The 24,034-nt window shown below is 44.0% G+C and overlaps 1 protein-coding gene and 1 long non-coding RNA gene across 4 annotated transcripts in view; one reads left to right on the top strand and one right to left on the bottom strand.

Annotated features, from left to right (window-relative positions):
• Positions 1-16,815, top strand: part of LOC147025201 (uncharacterized) — a 48,617-nt gene extending 31,802 nt beyond the window's left edge. The window contains exons 2-3 of the long non-coding RNA XR_015059390.1: positions 11,839-11,915; positions 16,325-16,815. This is a non-coding gene — a long non-coding RNA (uncharacterized LOC147025201). The remainder of the gene's footprint in view (positions 1-11,838; positions 11,916-16,324) is intronic.
• Positions 1-24,034, bottom strand: part of LOC147025200 (tissue factor-like) — a 64,852-nt gene that overhangs the window by 12,313 nt on the left and 28,505 nt on the right. For all 3 annotated transcript variants that reach the window (XM_085885925.1, XM_085885926.1, XM_085885924.1), the window contains 3 exons: positions 16,849-16,957; positions 5,891-6,075; positions 462-637 (listed from right to left, as the gene is read on the bottom strand). In XM_085885925.1, the coding sequence (XP_085742051.1) occupies positions 462-637; positions 5,891-6,075; positions 16,849-16,957 (470 nt within the window). The remainder of the gene's footprint in view (positions 1-461; positions 638-5,890; positions 6,076-16,848; positions 16,958-24,034) is intronic.

Here is a 24,034-nt window from a genome sequence, read left to right as displayed (position 1 = left end):
TTTTTAGCCTGGTGGAGGTATGCCCTCTACGAACTGCTGTTCTCGCTTGTTGCTGTATTTCCTCCCCCCCCCTCCCCTTTCCTTTTTGGGTGTTATCTCATCCCCTTGCTTAATTTGTATCCAAATGTGGCCCCACTGTCACATCACCCTTATACCCTCTGAACCTTATTTTGTTTTCCTCCATTTTGTACACAAGAAAATACTACAAAATGCAGGGGCCTCTGCAAGGCCAAAATCATAATGGCAGTATCCAGGTAAGTCTGACCCCTGTCGAGGTTCAAACTTACTGAAAAATAGTTCATTAGCACAGACAGCTCATATAAAAGTACTGTAAATCATTTCAAAGTACAGGCATCAAAAGTATTCAACTTTCAAAATATATTATTACCCCAAGTGAGCTATCCCACCCACTATAACGAGGGTCAAAAAATAATAATAAAAAAAATTCAATCCCAACTCACTTTGCCACTGCTTCCATCTTTCCAGAATTTTATCTCATAGGTTATGTCAGGCAGAAGGTCTGAGATTGAGGCCAGTTGTTTGTTAGGCAACTCCTGCTGGGTCTGTGGTGCCTTCACATGAACCCAAAGTGTGCTGTTCACCTCCTCCAGCTTTAGTGTTGGTGCTCCCAGTATTGCTGCATAACAAATAGCAAACCAAGTAATACATGCATGTTCTCCAGATGTCGATTCAATCCATTAAAGCAAAACTAAATACTTTGAATAACAAACCATGGGCATGAAGAAGAAAGAAAAAAAAAGGAGAGAGAGAGAGAGAGAGAGAGAGAGAGAGAGAGAGAGAGAGAGAGAGAGAGAGAGAGAGAGAGAGAGACAGAGAGAGAGAGAGACAGAGAGAGAGAGAGAGACAGAGAGAGAGAGAGAGAGAGAGAGAGAGAGAGAGAGAGAGAGAGAGAGAGAGAGAGAGAGAGAGAGAGAGAGAGAGAGAGAGAGAGAGAGAGAGAGAGAGAGAGAGAGAGAGAGAGAGAGAGAGAGAGAGAGAGAGAGAGAGAGAGAGAGAGAGAGAGAGAGAGAGAGAGAGAGAGAGAGAGAGAGAGAGAGAGAGAGAGAGAGAGAGAGAGAGAGAGAGAGAGAGAGAGAGAGAGAGAGAGAGAGAGAGAGAGAGAGAGAGAGAGAGAGAGAGAGAGAGAGAGAGAGAGAGAGAGAGAGAGAGAGAGAGAGAGAGAGAGAGAGAGAGAGAGAGAGAGAGAGAGAGAGAGAGAGAGAGAGAGAGAGAGAGAGAGAGAGAGAGAGAGAGAGAGAGAGAGAGAGAGAGAGAGAGAGAGAGAGAGAGAGAGAGAGAGAGATATGAAGAAATCCTTCAACTTAATGGCTACCTGATTCAATTGGGAACTATCAATCAGAGGCTTCGACCATTTGATCCCAGAACCTCTCCAAACAGCAACCCACTTGTCATCTAATTAATACTAGCAGGGCACTCGTCTGACGGGTTCGTGGGTGTTTCATCTCAAATGAGCCTTTTTTTTTGGAGTGTGGATTGGTAGAAACAGGAATCCAAAACAAAGCGATGATGTGAAACTTGACGTGTGGTGCGTGTTTACCTTATAGACAATGGCGGTCTGCTCAGAAGAACCATTGTTAGTGATTAAAATTAGTGAATGCAGTCATTTCATGTCAGATCACTTGGAAAATGGTATCATGCACAGACAGCTTTAACATCACACGGGCAAAGTGTTTGTAAAGGCTAAGTAAGATTCCTGGATTCCCTCCACAAAATCATGTGAGAACGCCCCAACTTGGTTACATTTGTTAGTAAGAAAGAAAAAAACGGAAGAGTAATAATAATTGTAATGCCATGAAATGTAAATGAAGTAAATGTCCATGATATTGATCGATGAAATGAAACACAGATAGGGTGTGCTGTTCTCGTTTTAAATAGTCTTCCTTCTGCTCATACTTTTGGAGTTAATGAATGACGAGTTGACGCTTGTTGGATGAAAGTAAACCAATTCAAAGCAAACAAAAGTATTTAACTTTCACCATAAGAGATTAGTACCTTGAACCAAGCAGTTTGGTCAAATTTCATACAATCTGCTTTGCTTCAAATCCAGAAATTATACCTCTTCAACCAACTAAGGACTTTGTATAAAATGACTAATATGTAGTTGTTTGTCTCAGAAACTTTGACCGCTGGATTGTTTGGACACTGGCGCAGATCAATTGCATACAATGTCTCATCATCTATCCTATGAGCTCACAGATTTTTGGTATGCCATGCTGGTGGTTCCATGATCAAATGGACCTGGTGGTACCCATATCCTCTCCTTGCCATGTTTGAAACAACAGATAAAGCAAGTATTGTATGTATGATCATGTGTTTGGGCCTACGGGCCAAGGTACATGTTGTGTATTAGTTACACTAACTTTTACTTTAGTCTTCATTCTCAAGAACATGCCTTTTCAAACTTTGGTCTTCATTGTCACAATGTTAATAATAATTTTTTTTACATTTTTTGCAAAGAGAACCATATGTAAGGCATTTATCAAGAGAGAACTATGTACAACTCTGATACTTGTACACTTCCCCAATATGTCACTATCTTTTGAAATCTCCTCCTCTGATGTCCCAAAGTGTGTGGTGTTCTAACATCTGTGGGCTCCATTCTAACCGAACAGATATCTCACTCTCTCTCAATCAGTACACTCAACATTTCAAACATGCTCATTCCTTCTTCTCCACCACCCCCTCTTCCTAACCACTCAAATATTGAATTTCCTCCTGCCTCCTTCCTTCTTCACCATACCACTGCCAAGTCTCATCCTTCCCCTCTCCCCACCTCATCCATCGCCCTCCTGCCCCTTTGCCATGCTTGCTCTCATTGTCTCCCCTCCCCCTCAAAGCAACCTTCGCACTCTTCCCCCTCCAACCTTCCCTCGCACCTTTCTCAAAAACTTCCACTCAGCTTCTCCCTCCAATCTCCCCCCTCACCTCCACAAAGCTGCCTCCTTCCCCCTGTCCTCTCTCTTACACCTCATCCCTCCACCTCCTCAAATCTTCAACTTCCTTCTGCCCCCTCTCTTATTACTCCCCACTGTTCCTCATCCCATCACCACCGAGCCTTTTCTCTTCATTTGGCCCTCTCCCCGAGCTATTCTATAATCCCCCACACCACTGTCAACATCTCTCTACCTACTCCACTCCTCCCTCGTCCTCCCCTCCCCCTTCCTTAACAGTGTGGACTTCAAACATCCGGGGCATTCACTCAAACCTGACAGATCTTTCCATACAGGTTGTGTGATGTATCAGTCCTGTAGTTTGTGTTAATGCATGCATACATACATACATGGGTGCACAGGGGCGTGGTGAGAGGGAGTCATGTGACCAACCCATGATGCGATGCTGTGCTGTGTTGTGCCCGTGTCGGGATTAAACCTGTTGTTCCCACTTCAGAGCCTTCGTCCCTGTCCATTGAGAACATTGCAGGTTGCCACTGACAAAACAGACAATCTGTTAAACACAAACTTTCCTCCTTCAAGATGTCTCTGACTCCATAGTATCTCTTCCGAGTTACTCCCTCCTCCAGTATGACAGACCTGAGCCTCATCCGGGCAGTGGAGTTGCTCTCTCCATACTCTGCCCTCACTCCCCCAGGAATAGCTCTGGCTACGGCTTCCCCTCCACTCCCACCTCATGTTTATATGGGTGTTGTACCCTCCACCAAACAGTGGTGCCTTCATTTACACCTCACTATCCGAAAACATGGACCATCTTCTCTCCTCTCATCCAAACTCTCTCTTCCTCATATGTGGTGACTTCAATTATCATCACGCCAGTTGGCTCGGTGTGGGTACCTCCCTCACCTGCTGTGGCTCTTCAGCAAAAAAGACTTCTGTGACTCATTGGGACTGACACAATCTGTCAACTTCCCAACCCGGATCTCAACCAATGGTACTCATCTCTTCTGGATCTGATTTTGATAAATTCCCCAGAAAACGGCTGCTCTTCTTCCTTCGCTCCAATCGGTTCTTCTGACCACGTGCTTATCAAAGTCAACATCTCTCTGGCTGTTGTTAGAGAACCACCTCAGTGCTGTTGAGTCTGGCATTTCACTCAGGCCGACTGGCAGGGTCTTCAAGCAGCCATCAAACTTCAAAACTGGTCTCCCATCGCTACTTTCTCCAACATCAACCTGCCATGCTCACGAAACTCTTCCTATGATATCCAAGGCAATCTCTACTCTTGGCTCACAGACTTCCTCTCCTGTCACAGCCAGCGTGTGGCCCTAAATAGAGTTATCTCATCCCCTATTCCTGTCCAGGCTGGAGTTCCTCAAGACAGTGTTCTGGGCCCAGTGCTTTTTCTGGTTTTCATCAATGATCTCTCCCACTCTGGAAAATCCTCCATCTCTTTGCTGATAACTCCACCCTCTGCCGTACCATCTGTTATCCCTCAGATCGGCAAGCAGCAGCCTCTTCACTCTGCAGATCTGGATAAAACCACAAGCTCGTCCAACACATGGAACATGTCTTTCAATGCTGACAAATCTCACATCCCTCTGAAATGACCATCTGGAACCCCCCCCCCCCTCCCACAACAATCCTCTTGAAGTCCTTCCATTCACACTTTTGTGCCTCACTATCTGCCATGATCTTTCCTGAGAAAGCCACATCTCCAAGCTGGCCTCCAAAGCCAGTCACCAACTGGGCATCCTCCGTTGTGCAAAGCCCGTCCTTGGCACACCTGAGCTCCTGGCCATTTACAAAGCTTTAGTCTGCAGCCTGATGGAGTACTGCTCTCCCCTCTGGGCTGGTGCTCCCGCCTTTCACCTTTCTCGGCTTCACGCTGTGGAAACCAAGGCATTTAAGATCATTGGTATCTCCCACAAGGAGACTGAGTCTTTGTGTCTCTCACTCTCTCACCGCAAGCAGGTCGGTGGTCTTTGTCTTTCACCATCTCCTCTCCGGCATCGCACCTCTTTCTCTCTCTGCTATCTGTCCCGCCCACATTTCCGCATGGTGCTCAAGGACTGCCAGCAGCCCCCTTCTGGTAAATACCAAAATCAAGAATCACTGCTCACCTTCACTCTATCATTCCTCTGTTTTTTTCCCACCTTTGGAACAAACTACCACACTCTCTTCAATCCAACTCTTCCCTCCAGGTCTTCAAAATAGTTGTTCACCACCATCTCTTATCTTCCCCCTTCCCAAACTTTGATCTTTTCTTCCCACATTAATCCACCCCAAACCCACCTCCTTCATATTGCCTGCTTTCCTTCCTGAAAGTCCCTGTAGTATCCATCTTGTTTACCCCATGTACCCCACCCCACCCCTCTCCCTTCCACAGATCTCACGTGTGTTCCCCACTATTTTCTGCTTCCCTCCCCCATCCCTCTTGTCTCCTGCTCTCCTTGTTATACGTTCTGTGTGTTAGCTCTTATACGAGCCTTGACATTGTATCTCAAAATGTGTATAAATAAAAAAAATTCAGAGATCTCTTCCATGTTATGATAATATAATTTGAGTTCCCTTACAAGGAACTTCAATGCAGGAAGAGGCCAGTGAGCCTTACAAGGAACCTTGTGCAATGATTCCCAACATATGGTCGTTTGTCCATGCTCCATCCTATTAAAATGCGGAGCATCAAACAAGGAAGCAGCACGTACCATTTTTAAAGTCTTTGGTACGACTTGGCCGAGATTCGAACCACCGACCTCCCAGACTCAGAGCAGACACTCTAATCATTAAGTCTGAGATGACCAAAGTGAGGAAAAGACAGTGACAGATCACCAAGTGCCCGATCACTGACAAGTTTTGACCCCAGGAAAAGATAAAGTTATAGAAGAAAAGGTCAAAAGTGAAGAGGTAAGGAAAGTAGAAAATAATTGAGGAAGTAAAGTTTGAAGAAGGGGAAATCCAATTCCCCTGCATCTCACTGTCTTTATAAGGGATGAATTCCATCGTTGTGTACTCCCAGCTGGAGTAAATCTTGTTTTTCTTTTTAACACGTACTCGTGCGGTGTACTGCAAGTTCACATCCGTGCACAAGCTAGTAACATCACACTCATGTGCTCGGGAATCCATGCAGGCAGCATTTTCTTTCCAAGAAAGCCATTTATTCCTGCATCACACCATTCACCATTAGAAACATCTTAACGAACACTTCTGAGCAAAATGCATCATTCTTTGTAAATTTGTTTCAGATTGTAATTTGAGAGAATTTATGGCATTGCTGAACAAAAAATAGGATACAAAAAGGTGTTTGGAACAGTACTCAGTCACCAGCCACATCTAACATTCTGCCACGAGTCATGAAAAAAAAAATCACATCTCGATATATGGTATTTAAGGACAGGAAAAGATGTCACACCACGTTAGTCCAACTAACTCGGTAGCTTGCGTGACCATGCTCTGTAACTCATTCATTTTGTTTGGCTACCACATGAAATCATCCAAGTAGTGGCGGATTCACGCACGGGCATGCAGGGCCTGTGCCCAGGGCCCCACGCAGAGACGGCATAAGGGCCATGCAATCCATTCAATTACAAGGGGCCCCACAAATCCAATCGTAGTTCACAATCTTCAAGGCGGATCCCCCGTGGTTGAGGTCTCACTTTGCCGACAAAACACATCAACTTGTGAGTGGTGATAAACAGTTCGCAAAGGGAATGCTTCATCTCGAGGAAAGAAAGCACTGTGACATAATAAATCGATTAAAAACATGTTTTCCATGACGTTTAACTAAACAGGACTATTGCAAGATTATGGGATGAGGTAAGGTCAGTAGAGAAAGCAAGTGGAACCAGAGTTGGTGTCAAAGCCACCCAATGCTCGCCTCTTTATACATTTATCGTTTTTAAAGGCTCGTCTAATAATTAATATTTCTTTTATAAAGCATTGCCGTGAAGTATAATTTTAAAGCAATATATGTATTTGTATATTGTAATCAGTAACAAGAGCACAAGTGAGCGCAAGAAACGCCCGAACAAGAAGGTATATACAGAATTGTGCTACTACATGGAAAACCTCAACCACTTTAGATGACAAATATATGTTGCGACACACCCTCTCCACAGTCTGTGCCTATGTACCAAATATGAAAGTTGAAAACTTTGGGAGTTAGATTGCGGACAGGAACGGACGGAAAACAGCATCCTGGTTGCCATGGCAACCACTTTAGATGATGAATGTATGTTGCGACACACCGTCTCCACAGTCTGTACCTATGTACCAAATATGAAACGTGAAAGTTGAAAACTTTGGGAGTTAGAGTGCGGACAGGAACGGACGGACGGACAGACAGACAGACAGACAGACAGACAGACAGACAGACAGACAGACAGACAGACAGACAGACAGACAGACAGACAGACAGACAGACAGACAGAGACAGACAGAGACAGACAGAGACAGACAGACAGACGACCGGTATCACATAATGCACCCCGATATATATATATATATATATATATATATATATATATATATATATATACATATATATATATATATACATATATATATATATATATATACATACATATATATCGGGCGTATAAAAAAATAGGGTGGTCGATAAAAACATTAGAAAGGAAAAAATAACTTGCACCAAAAACTTTAACATTCTCACGCTCACGCTCACGCCGGGGGTATCGATATAGCTCTCTGTTCTTCGAACAGGCGGGCTAATAAAAACTACACTTAATGCTTACACATTTTGGACAAAAATGACACATAGTCCTCTTTTTGTGCAAAAATGACAATGAGTCCTCTTTTTAGGGCCTTTTTGCCCCCACCCCCAAAATTTTTTTGTCCACCTCTGCATCCAAGCCAACTAAGCGCAGTCCGATACAGAGCAGTCAGACAGTTTCGGGTTTTTATAATATCAGGTTCGAAACAAGCAGCCCTCCATTCTCCTATTGTGAAAAAGGTATGATGATTAAAAAAGGGTTAAAAAAAACTATCAGATATACCTTTGTTTTTATGTGGATGCCGACAACACTTAATTTTATACACAGCGTTGTAGTTCTAAGGTCAATTGCTAGTGCTAATTTGATACATCAATGGGGATAAAAAAAATTAAATCCACGACCAGTGTGAACTGCCACCACATGTGTATGAGAGTAGGTAAGGTCGACAGGGTTTTTTTTTTTTGCTTGTACGTGTGATTGAGGCTCGTGGAGGAGGTGGAAAAAGGGAGCGCTTGTGAATGGCCTCGGCAAAAATGCTACAGTTAGAACCATAGTATATGAGAGTTGTACTCATGTACTGCACTTATCTGCAGAGAATTACTACAGGAAAGGAATATTATTTTTTCCTGGGGGGGGGTGGAGGGGTCAGAAGAGATGAGTATGGATGGGGGATGACCTAAACGTAATGGTAAATGGCCATCTTGAAGCCCTCAAGGGAAGCATGCGACTGAACAGACTGGGGAAGTTGGTTCCACTGATGAGAAAAAAAAAGAGCTTTTATTTGACACTTTCATTTTCTGGGGGAAAGCAATGTGGCATGCATCCCATCCCACAACAGGTATGATGGTATGACGCTTCATGCTCCCGGTAGTTCAATGCTTTGAAATGCCCCCTCCCCCCCCACCCCCCACTCCCCACTCCCATCAAAAAACATGCCCACAGACCTGTGTAAATGTACTGTGCACAAGTAGATCTACTGTTGGCTCCCGATGACATACAAATTAGCCAAATCGATCGGAATTTTGTTTTCTTAGAGATGAAAGATATGTTGATAATTTCATCGAAGCAGTTTTTTTTTACCCTCACCGAAGGAGAGCGTATGTTGGTCTGTCCGTTTGTTTGGGTATGTTTGTTTGTTACTTGGCAAAAATTTGTTTTGCCAAATATGTTGGTCTGTCTCATGATTTTTGGCCACAGTTTAAGCAATCGTTCTGAAATTCTTTGTGTATATAGTCAACTGGCCAAGAACACAACGCTTAATTTTTTTGGTGAAGATACGCATCCGGATCTGAGAGATTCTTCACCATTGAGAGGTAGGACCAAAAACGATATAAAGCATAATATCTCAAAAGGTTATGGATGAATTGAGAAGAAACTTGGTGGACAGGTTGGGTGTGTGACAAGGGCGAATGGATTCAATTTTGGTGAAGATCCGAATCTGGATTCAGATACGAGAATTATTTAATATTCAAGTGATTCTTCATCATTGAGAGATGGGGCTAAAACGACATTGCATGATATCTCAAAAAGTTCTGGACGGATTCAGATTAAACTTGGTGGACATGTTTGGTGTGTGAAAAGGACTAGTCGATTCGATTTTGGTGAAGATCTGAATCCAGATCTGGATTCGAGAATTTTTCAAGTGATTATTATTCACCAATGAGAAATAAACAAGTCTGAAGACGACGATGGTTCACGAGCGGTATTTGACGATGTAGATTGTCTCATCCTTGACTTCTGAAACAATGTGAACTGTCAAAGGTCAAGGATTATGACCTTTGGTGCAAAACTTCCTCTGGAACATTCCAGGAACAATATAACGTCAATTAGGCTATATGGCATTTCACACTCCTCGGATTATCCATACTTTGATGAAATCAGCGTAAAAACAAACTTGAAGGGGGCGCCACGGGCAAGGTGTTCGAGATGGAGCAAAATGGTTTCAAGACTTCAGGTGGGGAATGACCTCAAGATTATGCATAAAAAAATATTGTCATCCTAGCTCTCAAAGTTTGGGCAGTCGTATGATTTTTATGTCAAAATTCGAAATTTTCTAAGTTCATGACCTTGTGACCTTGACCTTGGGACGAAAATGAAAAATTGAGCTCCATGGGGCTATGCAGGTACCATTGGGCTAACCAAATAACGAAACCCCTGCCAGATTCGACAAACTCCTCAGAGAAGATGGATTTTTATGTCAAAATCACAATTTTCTAAGTTTGTGACCTTGACCTTGGGAGTAAAATGAAAAATTGAGCTCTGTGGCGCTATGCAGGTGCCATTGGGCTAACCAAATACCGAAACCCCTGCCAGATTTGACAAACCCCCTAAGAAAAGATGCAAATTGAAACCGGCTACCCCCTAAAAACCTAATTCGCAATTTTCTAAGTTTGTGACGTTGTGGCCTTGACCTTGGGACGAAAATGAAAAAAAAAAAAAATCGAGCTCTGTGGGGCTATGCAGGTGCCCTTGGGCTAACCAAATACCAAAGCCCCTGCCAGATTCGATAAACCCCTCGGAGAAGAAATTTTTTTATGTCAAAATCGCAATTTTCTAAGTTTGTGACGTGGCCTTGACCTTGGGACGAAAATGAAAAAGAGCTCCGTGGGGCTATGCAGGTGCCATTGGGCTAGCCAAATACCGAAACCAATCAGATTCGACAAAAGCGCTAGGAGAAGATGCAAATTGAAATCGGCTACCCCCTAAAAACACGTTTTTTTGGGCGTGGCTCCGCCCACAATGGGCACACCACGCCCATTTTCAGGAAAACACAACGAGATCATAATATAAACCTCCCACAAAAATTTCATCAGGATCGGATCAAAACCCACAGAGCAATGCTCGGGACAGACAGACAGACAGACACACACACACCCATAACGAATATAGTGGTCACATATTTTTCGTGAACCAATTGGGCCAAAAATGATATACAGTTTTGCACAATATCTCAAAATGTTATGGATGAATTCCAGAAACTTTGTGGACTGGTTTGGTGTGTGAAAAAGGACTAATTCATTCCATTTTGGTGAAGATTCAAATCTGGATCCGGATTCGATAATTATTTTCCAGTGATTCTTCACCATTGAGAGATGGGGCCAAAAATTATGCATCACATGATATCTCAAAGTTGCGGACGACTTGTAACAAAACTAGGAAGAAGAGTTGGTTAGGTGACGAGAACAAACTGATTCCATTTTGGTTCAGGTCCGTAGATGATAAATGGGGTTTCTGGGACTCCCATTCAAATGAATGGGGAAAAAAAGGGAAAAACTTTGACTCAAGCCCCAAAAGCCCAAAATAGGAGACTGATTTTCTCCCCACCTATCCCCTTCCCTCCCATACAAGCAAATGTAAAATTGAGACTGTGAAAGATTGAGACTTATTGATTAAAGCACTTCTTCCCTTTTATATTTTAATTCCACTCAAAGAGCGAACCAACGAATATTTGCCCATGTTCTACTTTAGGGAATAACTTAATTTTCTTATAACATTCATTTCCATCGAGTATATTCACTTTATCTTTTCAAGCACGAAAGAAAGGGAAGTTTAAACAGCTTTTAAACGTGTTTTCTCAAATTCATTCAAAGCAAGCCGTTTCATTTTCGTGTTAAAATGAGACCGTCTGGAGTCAGCCAAGCTGCCTCGCCCGAACCAAGCCAAAAAAATTCCGGTCATTTCCTATGCGGGACACACCCTGAAAAAAACATTGTTGTGAAATCTCCCATTCCATCATCAAGTTGCTTATTTAAACCAACTTGCGTGCCGACTTTTATTTAGAGAATAGATTGTGCAGATAATTTCTCCGACCTTGCGGATCAATTGTTTTCACAAGATGACAGGTGAGATCCTTAACCCAATTCATTATTTGTTGTTTTATCCAGAATTAAATCACTATACAACCAATAATTATTGTGTGTATTGTTCTAACAGGTTGTCCCCAATAAGAACATCGTTGATAACTGATCTAGAACAGGAGGCCTTTCAATTACATGATGAGTGGCTAAAAATGAATGACTTCCTTGAAGACATTCAATCGTTCAGAAAATAATTAAATGATATTTTTGTTGACTGGCAAGAAGTCCTCTCACTCACGTCCTCTGATCTTGAATGAGTTGAGTCAAAGGTGAGAAATTATGTGTCTGTGTCTGTGTGTCTTTGACTGATTATTATTTTTGATTTTGATTTTTCAGTTTAAACACCTGTCTGGATGAACCAAACACACAACTTCATCTTCTGGAGGAATCTGACATGACACTATCTTCTGGAGGTAAATGTTATATTTATTATTTTATTAATATCATAATATAATCATCTTTATATACCCTAATTGTTCTTCACTGTTTTGAACAGAATATTGTTACGGATCTGGAAACCATTTGCATTCAACATACAGGTCCCAAAAGTCAGTTATCCCATAAAGTGCATGTGTCGTCAGATCCCTTTCCTTTTGTCTAGTGGGAGAATCAAAAACGTGCATTGCGACTTCTTTTAGTTAGGTTATTAAATCTTTACATCCAACAAACCATCTAAGACCATCCAACAAACAAACCGACAACACCACTGAACAAGTGCTTCACCCACCCAACCGGCGACTCGCAGTTTCGAGGCAAAATCTTCGTGAAGTACCTTTTTGGGCAAGTCCGCATGTGTGGAGTGGGCGGGCTTCCCGGTATGGCCGAAATCCTGCCCAGAAAGGGCGGACCCATGGAAGCCCCGTCCAATCGGGGCGAACAGTGACGTCAGTTTCATCAAGGCCCCTCCCCGCTGAGTGAGGTCCATAAAAGTTATGATGTGATCCTCAGCAGAGAGTTCTGTAGAGAGGAGTGTCGAGAGTTCTGGGGGGAGGGCGGTTCGGTCGTGAGTTCTAAGGGAGTTGGGTGGAGAGGAGTTTTCATGGTGGTTGGACCAGGAGTTTTCACGGTGGCTGTGAGCAGTCTGGTTCGTTCTTCACGGTGGCTGTTACGGGGAGAGGAGTTCTTTGAGCCTCGACTACTCGCCACGCGAGCTCTGCCACGAGCCACGAGTCCCACACGTGCGACTAGGACCAAACCGACAACCTTTGGCAGGTGCTGCATTACAGAGCAAGCTTTCCCTCTGACGACTAGGTACCCACCGAACTCTGACCCCCAGCTTGTCTATCTTCGTGGCTGCGATGGTCAAATAAAGACTCTGGGTTTTCTTTTCATTTGGGTGTACCGTGCCTGTGTGTGGGCCCGTTTTTAAGTAGAACTGAATAAGTGTTTTTGGATCATTGTAAATACTTCCTGCATATTCGTGTTAAGTCTTGCTTTGTGTCTTCATTTACTGTTAATAAATTTATTAGAAATGTTCCCAGTCCGTTTCTGTCCCTTCTTACATTGGTTTAGCATGGTCCGGGTCTGAGTATAAGCGGGGTTTCATCCCCGATAATCCATTCATTCCAGCCGGCACGGCTTTGGCAGTTTCCTGCCTGGCTGCACCCAACCGGAGTTTGTAGTCGGTGGTTGGAACTCTACCGCAGTCGGTAGAGTGACCCGGTTCGAGCAAGACGTGCCGAGGGCGTGGTTTCCCCGGTAGTCGAAATCGCCTAGTTAATTAGGTAAATTGGTGATAGACAAATAGACCCTACGCTACGCGGTTGAGATATTGGCGGTTATAGACAAATAGACCCTACGCTACGCGGTCTAAAATGGCCAGTAATGAGTCCAGATCTAAATCCTATTGAACACCTGTGTGGAGATCTGAAAACAGCAGTTGGGAGAAGGCACCCCTCAAATCTTGGAGAACTGGAGCAGTTTGCACAAGAAGAGTGGGACAAAGTGCCAGTAGAGAGGTGGAGGAAGTTCATTCATGGCTATAGGAAGCACTTTACTGCAGTTATTTTGTCCAAAGGCTGTGTGTGCTACCAAATATTAAGTCTCGGGTGTCAATGCCATTTTTTTTTATTTTCTGATTTAAAAAGATATATTAAGTTCTGAATAAAAAACAAAGGTTCTGTAATATTAACAGTGAAAAAGAATTGTGGAGACAAAATACTTGTCAATTTCAACTTAGTTTTTTTTTTTTAATTGAATTTAATTTTAATCCAATTCTAAGTTCAATTGAATAATAATAATAGACATCATGGATCAGGGTCAGGTGTCCAATCAAAGCGGGGTTGCATCAAAGCGGGACGTCTTGGTACCCGGTCATCACTGCCAGCAGTTATAAAGTGGCAGTTATAGTTATGTCTCTTATTAATTACGTAACACACCAGCACACAAACATCACACAAAAGTCCTGGTGAGGGTCTGCAATCTCCGATTGCTCTTTTTCTTGTTAATATTGTCCATGAACCACAAAAAAAACTTTTTTTTAACCCATCAGGACTGTACGGGGTGGCCTGAAAGTCACTTTACCCCTGCTAAATTGCTCACACCTCCCTCCCTCCCTCCCCTGCCATGGTATGCAGAAACAATGACTCACTGACATGGGAGTCAGTAGGAAGTTAGACGGCTTGGCGGACACAAGTTGGTGCAATGTTGAAGAGCAGTTGGTTGCTTGTGTTTGGGTGCTTGAGAGGGCACACACAGGTAAAACTATTGCTCAAGTGCAGAGAGCTTTCACAGAATGCATTGGAAAACCATCCCCACCAGATGTCATGACTCCAGATCACTTTGTGGGGCATCAAGGAGAAAGTGTTGACAAACCGGTGTAGGACCATTGAAGAATTGCATGCTGCAGTCGTGGCCTCTTTCAAACAGGTGACTCCACAAATGTGACACAATATGTCAAAGAGGAATGAAGGAGCAGACAGAAACAATGACATATGTGTGTGTGTATATATATATATATATATATATATATATATATATATATATATATATATATATATATATATATTGTTACAGCTGTGAAAATTCACTGTTACAGCTGTGAAAAGGGCTGTGACCCTTTGAAATAGTGTTTTTCTTTCTCTATCGTTATTTTGAGCTGACATATCTCGCCCAGCATTACAACAAACCACGACGCCAACAACACAACCACCCCCAACTACGCCACAACGCCAACCATGCTACGATCCCCACAACACCACCACCATTTAACCATCTTCGCCACTACGCCAGCTTGCAAACGCCATCCTCCACAGACCACGCTACGACCCTTTCCGCGTTCAAAAGGGGTCCGAGAATGCGGGCGTAAAAGAACGAGGAAAAGAAACCTCCAATGGTGAGTGTGGGTTTTTTACCGCCTTTTTTCTCCGAGGCTGGTGTGACGAGAAGGGCGAGGTGGCTCGCTCACGATTGGTGGATACGAGGAGTGAGGCGGTCGGAGTTGAGAAACGCCCCTTTTCGAGAAGCTTCTCGAAGGGAGGCGGAGCCGAAAACGGGGAGGGGCGAAGGGCGGAGCCCCAGGCTATATAAGGCGGACAGCCGCGAGCCTTGGTCTCTTCCTCTTCGTTGGTGCTCTTCTCCTGGTCTGGTCTCCTCTCTTTGTTTTGCGCCCTTCTCTTGGTCTGGTCTTGTCTTGTCTTGGTCTCTGGGTCTGTGGAGCGACCCGTACACCAGAGGCGTGGGTTGGTGGAGAGTCCGGGCGATGTACTGGAGACGTGGACGAGAGGCGCAGCGCTGCCGGCTGTGGGGCTTGAACCTGCGCGTCCGTGGAGGAGAGTGCCAGAGAGAGCTCGCTGACCATCGAGGCACCTCGAGGGTGCAGGTAACCTGCTACGGTCTCGCGGGACCCATGCCATAAAGACCCAAGTGGTCCAGCCTGACCCCCTTGTCTGTGAGGGGGTCTTTTCTTGTGTTTCTTTTGGGTTTTTGAATGAATCTTGTCGTGGTGCCGTCTGTTAAGTAAAACTGTTAAGTGACTGTACATTTATTAATTATATTTGGTTGTATTGCTTTCTATTTGCCTTGCTAGTTCATACATGCATGACTGCCTTGCTTCTGAATACGTGTGTGTTATAATAAATGTGCTTGTGTGAAATGTATCCCGTTCGTTGCGTCCTCATTCCCCCATTGAAAATGCCATCTTGCATCGCGGAATAATTAGTTGGGTTTTAAACACCCGGTAAGGATAATCGGATCCGTCGAGGTCGGCGATAATACCCACTCGGTTATCGCTGTAGAACGGAACGAACCGCTTAAGCAGTTCGTGTCCCAAGCCGACCTGCGGCGAGGTACGGTCCCTCGGTAGGTTACCCGCGCGAGTACTTAGGTATTTCGATATTCAGCGAGTGACCCTATTTCACGTGGGTAGAATGCGGACTGGGCTATGGTGAGGTTAAACCCCCACCTGTGACTGGTTTCTGGCGATAGTTCCAGGAGGGTCACGACTGAATTGTCCGTCCGGTGGGTGACGCGGTTGCTATTAGAGGTACGTGGCCGATCGCACGCCGGCGGGCACGAATTCGTAACTATATATATATATATATATATATATATATATATATATATATATATATATATATATATATATATATATATATATATATATATACATATATACACACACACATTATATTGTAAGCGGTGCACAATAAAACCTGTATATTAATTATATATTTTTTAAGAATGAATGCTTTTCTGGGGAGGGGTGAAGTGACTTTCAGGTCACCCTGTACAATGCAATGCATCTGTAGAAGTACTGAGTTCATTAAAATGTATAATACTTGGACTTTGATATTCCACGATTCAACTCCATTTGAACTCACAGCCTCGACAATGGGAAGCCAAGTGTCCCGACGAGTAATTCAAGACTCTCCAGGATCCAGTAACCCCCTCCTGGTTAATCTTCCAAAATCCAGGTTTACTGCATAGTCAACCCTTTTGGTCCTCTTCTCTTCTATCTGTGGAACCACTTTCCGAAGGCTATTCAATCACACTGTTCTGTCAAAGGCTTCAAGCAGGCAGTGCACTGCCATCTCATCCACCATCACCACCAGCTATCTTTCTACCCAACCCTCCTACTTGTAAGTCAGTGTTCTCTTTCTATTTCTCTATTATTTTCCTTGCTCGAGTGCACCTTTTGCCCCCACTGTCAGTTCATTGCCTTTTTGTTTAACCCTCCATCACCACACTTTTCCATGAGCCTCGATCTTGTTTAGAAAATAAATGTGCCATGAAAAAATAAATCACACTCATTTGTTCAAATGTGGTGGTAAACCATGAGACTGATCAACATTTTTGCAACGTCAATAAAGCAATCACAAACTTTGATCGAAAAAAAAAGGCACTGACCCCTTAATTTCTGTAGTGTAGACAGCGGAATCGTTGACGGGTGTCCATTTCACAAGTGTTTTCAGGTTGATGGAAAAGAATGTTGGTGAAAGTTGACGGGTAGGAGTAGCTGCAAAAATCATCATCATCAGACAAAAGCTTCATCCCCTAAATAAACCACCAATACAATCTACATCAGAGGCCATTGTCTTGAACGACGATGCAATTATTGGGGGCAGAGGGAATGGACAATTGGCCCAGCTGTGCTTGTACTACACCTCTAGTAAAACAACAAAATTAAATCATAATCATTTAATGAGTCTTAGAAAACATTGAAGGAGCAGCAGAACTATTGTGTAAGGACCTGAAAGTCCTTGTGATGTCCATCTTGTTTACCCCCTGTACCCCGCCCCATCCCTCTTCCTTCCACAGATCTCCTCCTGTATCTGTTCCACTGTTTTTTTCCTTCCCTCTCCCACCTTTCTCGTCTCTTGCTCCCCTTCTTGTACATTCTGCGTGTTAGCTCTCATACGAGCCTTGACAGTGGATACAAAAAATTTTTTTTATAACTACTAAGTGTAACATTCAGGAAAATATAACGTACACGAGTTAAATGCAGGACAATATGCCATTACCCTCATGTATATAAAATGAACATTTGCCTAAATAACTGTCTTCTTAGTCTTTCACATACAGCACATGGCTACAGATAGCAGCAGTTGCTGGGAGCACAACTGTGCCACTGATGCAGTGCCCCCTGTAGGTCAGAACAAGAATTTGAAATTTATTTACGGTGATGTTTATATCTCACCGACTCTTCGCGAAGGACACCGTGAGATCTTTAACATCCACCAGCTAATGTCGGCAGATGGGGCGCCCAGTTTAACATCCATCCGAGGGACGGCACACACAATTATGAATCACCGGGATGGGATTCGAACCCGGGTTAGACAGGTCAGAGGCAAGTATGAAAATATCTCTAAAATACTGTCAATTGGGTAAAAAGATTCACCAGAGAACAATGGATTTGAAGTTAAATATGAAGTGAAAGAAATGGATATATGAACAATTGATGTGTGCGAAAAGATGATCTTAACAATGCAAACCAGACCCATTGCGATTTTTGAGTATCCACCAAGAGGTCCGCCATACCAATGATTGTTGGCATCAAGAGTGCTCCAAAAGGTCATCAGCAGCGTGTTTAACATCTGTCTGCTTTTGTGTGACTACCATGATCGACATGTGTGTGCATGTGTATGTGTGTCATATATATATATATATATATATATATATATATATATATATATATATATATATATATATATATATATATATATATAATTTATTTATTTAAAATAGGGGCAATGCCCCTGGGCTCACCTGATGAAACCAGAACCACTGGAAGGTGTGGATAACCCACGAATCATGGAAATTAGCCGATGGTTTGAACAAACTTGTGAAAGCACTAATATGCACAGATGATTCCTACCAAGTTATATCTAACTCTGTGAATACTTATTGAGAAGTCAAAAGTTGCGATCCTGGAACCATAATGACCATTGACCTTTAAATTTGCCAACTTAATGTGCAATTTTTTGACGGGATTTGCGAGGAATCGGGAGGCCTCAGTTCTGAGAAATTCTACAACATTTGGTGAAAATCGGGCTATTGGTTTTTAGCATCATGGGTGATGAAGATTGTTGTCACGTTTCATCAAAACCATGTGTGTAGTTTCAGAGAATAAAGAAAATACATATTTTGGGGGGTGGTCCAACCTGGACCCACTTTGACCCCCAAAAGACCCCATTTTTTGTTTTTTTAAATGCTGTAAACAAATTTTGGTGCATCACTGGTGATGAAGGTTGTCATCAATTGTAATGTCATGACGTACAAACAATCAGACCGATCACAATGCATTCAACTTCAGGAAGGTTTTATTGAGAACGCTCAGCTCCATTGCTATGCGCGACACACGGGACTCACGTCAAACCCAAGGAAGGGCGATACATCACAATATCTCCCCCGTTAATGACAAATCCAACCGGTCTGGATGTTTAGATCCACGGGAGGACCTACACAAAGGAGTTATTACAGGCACAGATTTCGGTGACATGGACAAACGCACCGGACTGGCAGCGGGTACAGGTACAGAAACTTCAGGCGGAGACGCACTACTGGCAACTTCAGATGGAGGCTCTGAAATAACAGTTGCATTCTCAGACAACGGAACAATAAATGGATGAATCACAGGTTTCGCATCATCCTCCATCTCAATATAACGCAGCTTGATCTGATCCACACGTTTCCTAACTGTCCACCCATCTTTCAGCTTGACACTAAAAACACGAGTTCCTTCCATGCTAAACACAACACCTGGCAGCCATTTCACTCCAATGCCATGGTTCAGTACATAAAACAGCATCGTTTACAGCAAAGTCACGCAATGCAGCCGTGCAATCATGTTCGTATTTCTGACTCTGACGCTTGTTATCAACAGTTTCACCGATGTCAGGATGAACAAGAGAAAGTCTGGTTTTGACTTCTCGCTTCATAAGCAATTCGGCTGGAGGCACTCCAGTTACGGTATGTAGTCTGGATCTGTAACCCAGCAACACACGTGACAAACGTGTTTGAAGCGAACCTTGAGTATCACGCCTTAACCCTTGCTTGATAATCTGTGCAGCACGCTCTGCCTGACCATTAGAAGCGGGTTTAAATGGAGCAGAACGAACGGACATGCTCGATACCATCCAACCTCATGAATTCCTGAAATTCCTGACAAGTAAAACACGAACCATTATCACTTACCAACACATCAGGTAGACAATGAGTAGTGAACATGACAGGTAAATTCTCAATGGTGACAGCAGAAGTGCTAGAGGACATGACAGAGCACTCAATCAACTTGGAAAATGCATCAATGACAACAAAACATTTTTCCTAAGAACCGACCTGCAAAGTCAACATGATTCCTGGACCAAGGTTTGGAAGGCCATGACCAAAGACTCAGCGGTGATTCCGCTGGTGACTTGCTGAGCTGCATGCACGTATCACAACAATGAACACAAGATTTAAGTTCAGAATCAATATCAGGCCACCAAACATGAGACCTTGCGATAGCTTTCATTGTAACAATGCCAGGGTGGGTACTATGTCGTTCAGAAACCAACTTCTCTCTTCGCTGCTTTGGCATGATGACACATCGGCCCCAAAGTAAGCATTCTGACCGGACAGAGAACTCGTTTCTGCGACGTAAATACAGTTTGTACTCCTCTGAGTCTGGTATACAAGACCAATCGCCAGTCATAACACAACGCTTAACTACAGACAACACAGGATATCCGAGACCACAATCTCACTTGAGCAGCAGTGAATGTAGAATTGTCACTCTCAAACACCATCCTAGCGAATACGAGGTCAGCAGGTTGGGGAGTATTGTTACAATCAGTGCTCGGTACTGGCAGTCAACTCAATGCATCAGCACAATTCCCAGTGCCCGGCCTGTAACGAATAGTATAATTGTAACCAGACAGCAACAACGCCCACCGCTGAACACGTGATGATGCATTGGTGTCGATTCCCTTGTTCTCTGAAAACAAGAAGGTGAGCCGTTTGTGATCAGTTTCAGGCTCAAATTTACGACCAAACAAATACTGATGAATCCTGGTTACCCCAAACACACAGCCTGATGCTTCTTCATCAACCATACCATAGGCTCTTTCAGCTTTCGTTAAGCTTCTGGAAGCATACACAACAGGTTGTAGCTTGCTCGACTCATCAGCTTGTTGTAACACAGCCTTCCCCATAGGCACTGGCATCACATGACAATACAAGATGCTTACATGGATCAAAATGAACAAGCAACTTGTTCGAACACAACAGACCTTTAGCTTCCTTGAAGACATCATCCTGGGCCTTGCCCCGAACCCAAGTTTTCCCTTTCTGAAGTAACTGATGTAGGGGTTCTTTCACTGTGCTTAGCTCATCTGCGGCAAGAAACTGCCAGAATGGTTGAGCAAACCCAAAAAAAAAGAACACAATTGACACATTTTCTGGTTTGGATGCGTTTTTCATTGCTTCGACTGGAATCACACGGCATGATCCCAGCTGCAGTGACTCTTCTGGCGAGGAATACAACTTCGGGCGCCATAAACACACATTTCTCACGTTTCAGTCTGAGACCTACTTTGTCCATACAACGCAGGACTTCCTCCAGGTTACTCAGATGTTCTACAGGGTTGCAGCCCGTGATCAGGATGTCATCCTGGAAAACAACAGTCTTTGGCACAGATTTCAATGGACTCTCCATGTTTCTCTGAAAGATAGCAGCTGCTGAACGTATTCCAAAAGGACAACGATTGTAGATGAACAGCCCCTTGTGAGTGTTGATGCACGTGAGTTTCCTTCACTCCTCATCCAGCTCTTGTGTCATGAAGGCAGACGTCAGATCCAACTTGGTGAATGACTTTCCACCAGCTAATGTCAAAAACAGGTCATCCGCTTTGGGCAGTGAATACTGATCCTGCATGGAGTGGAGATTTATGGTCACCTTGTAGTCCCCGCAGCACCTCACTGCTCAATCACCTTTCAGGACAGGAACAATTGGACGAGCCCATTCATTGAACTCAACAGGAGAGATGACCCCTCACACTGGAGTCTCTAAAGTTCACACTTGATCTTTTCCCTCATCAAATAGGGAACAGACCTCGCTTTATAGTAGATGGGCTTTGCTTCTGAGTGCAGATGAATCTTAACTTTCATCCCCATGAAGCCTGGTGTTGGCTTAGTGGTTAGGGTGGCGGCTTGGGATCCTCGGGTCCTGAGTTCAAGCCCCGTTGGCCGCTGAATTAAAATACACCAGGAGGTTGACTCAGCCTGTCATCCTTCCGAGGTCGGCAAAATGAGCACCAGTGTACTGGTAAGTGGGACACTGCATCAGCGGCATAGCCGCGTCCCAACCAATGATGCAACCAGCAGCCACAGGCTGCACTCGATAGAGAGATTCCCATGAAGGATCCAATTCCTGGCTCAAACAGAGATGGAAACTTATCCTGCACTTGAGCACAACTGCAAGCCTCCACTGAAGACAGCTTTTTGATCTCATGCCAGTTCAGCTTTAAGCTCTCAAGCCAGTTCCGACCAAGTAACGTAGGGCCACTGCTTGGTACAACCCACATCGGCAGTTTATAAGTCACACCATCATAAGCCACACAGACATCAGTGCTGCCAATCACCGGGACAATTTCCTTGGTGTAGGTAAGAAGTTTGGCCTTCACTGGACTCCATTTGGGCTTCACAGCCTCACAGTCACAGTTTGTCAAAATGTCTCCTGGCTCACCCTTGTGTCCACTTCCATTGACACCTGTTTGCCATTCAGCTGAAGATCAACAGTTATCTGTGCGGTGTTGCCATAGATTGGATCCAGCTCATGCTCCTCACGATGCAGTGATGGCACCATGCCTCATCAGCTCCACCAACATGCTCGCCATCATCCACATGATGGGTGGTGCCAGTACGATCACCACTGCTGCATTGGGAACAACTCTTTTGAAGATGCCCGATCTTGCCACATCCATTACACGTGTACCGCTTGAAACGGCACTGGTGAGCCATATGATTTGCACCACAACACCAACACAAGTTCTTGGGGCCTCTTGCTCCCGATGAAGCGGGTTTCAAACACACAACTAGCTTAGGTGTAGCCCTATACGAAGATTGAGCGATCTTATTTACAGTATCTGCACTTGAAGAGTTCTGGTTCTTCGACGAGATCCCCTTCAGGTTTTCAGCAGTTGTCATACACACCTGTGCAATCTTCACTGCTTTTCCTCGGTCAAGGTCGCCTTCTTGAGCAAGGAGTTTTCACAAGACGACATCATGATTTACCCCAATCACAAAAATGTCTCGGAGCACCTCATCAAGCACAGGACCAAACTGACACGGTTCTGCTAAACGGCGCAGATCAGCCACAAAACGGGAAATATCCTGATTTTCCTGGCGAGTGCGTGTATAAAACTTCTACCTCGATATGATTAGACCAGCTTTCAGCTTGAAGTGCAGCTTGACGAGCTCACAGAGTTGTTCATGACTTCTCGGTCGGTCGCCGTGGTGACAGCACGTTTTTGATGAGTCCGTACACCTTCTGCCCGCACAGTCAACAACGCAGTACGACGACGGACGGCATCACCAACAGCCACCATGTTGTTGGCCACGAAATGCTGGTCCAGCCTCTCGACAAAATCCACCCAATCCTCCCCATCGGAGTATTCATGGAGAATGCCGACAGCCGCCATCAAGACACGGATAGTTCTTTACCTCGTTGCCACTTGTAATGTCGTGATGTACAAACGATCAGACCAACCACGATGCGTTCAACTTCACGAAGGTTTTATTGAGAACACGCAGCTCCATTGCTGGTCCCATGTGTCACGCATGCGCACACGGCACTCACGTCAAACCCAAGGAAGGGTGATAAATCACATCAACTTTCATGGAAATTGTGTGTGTGTGTGTGTGTGTGTGTGTGTGTGTGTGTGTGTGTGTGTGTGTGTGTGTGTGTGTGTGTGTGTGTGTGTGTGTGTGTGTGTGTGTGTGTGGTTTACATACAGCCTGACTGACTGACGGACACCACACGATGCTAATACCTGACCTCAACAATTTTTGTTCCAGGTGAGCAAAAAACCATCCTAATATTCTCATCAGTTACCAAAGATGAAAGGTACCCCATATCCAATCTCCGTTTATCCTTGTAATAGAGGTACAAATCTCACGTGTGCTTTCATGAGTTGGTAAACGGATGACAAAGTGATGCCATAAGTTATGAGACAATCATCAATTAAGAGGCTTTCCCCCAACCATGAATGAATGGTCTTGCACCAGCAAACATCATTCTGTTTCTAGATAGTTTCCAGCAAGAGTCAGACATTTTTTTTTCCCCCAGTAGCGGTGATTTTTCCACTTGAAAAGGAAGGAGTCACCTGCTTGGTTATGAAAGAAAACCGACAAGCCCCTTCCTTGTACAACACTGTTTATGGCCTGACGGAGCAAGTGTTTACATCACCGTGTATTTGCACAAATTGCTAAAAGATGGTTTCACCACTGCAGTGAAAATTAGTTGGAGTTGAAACCATGGAAAGACCCAAAAAATGTAATTACATAAAAGGAATAAACCCCATTAAGCATTTGTCAATGACTCGTACAAATGCGT

Source organism: Eptatretus burgeri, chromosome 6 (genome assembly GCF_056783735.1).
Source record: "Eptatretus burgeri isolate ZD-2024b chromosome 6, Ebu_testis_v1, whole genome shotgun sequence".
Taxonomy (NCBI): domain Eukaryota; kingdom Metazoa; phylum Chordata; class Myxini; order Myxiniformes; family Myxinidae; genus Eptatretus; species Eptatretus burgeri.
This window is presented reverse-complemented; position numbering and strand designations above follow the sequence as displayed.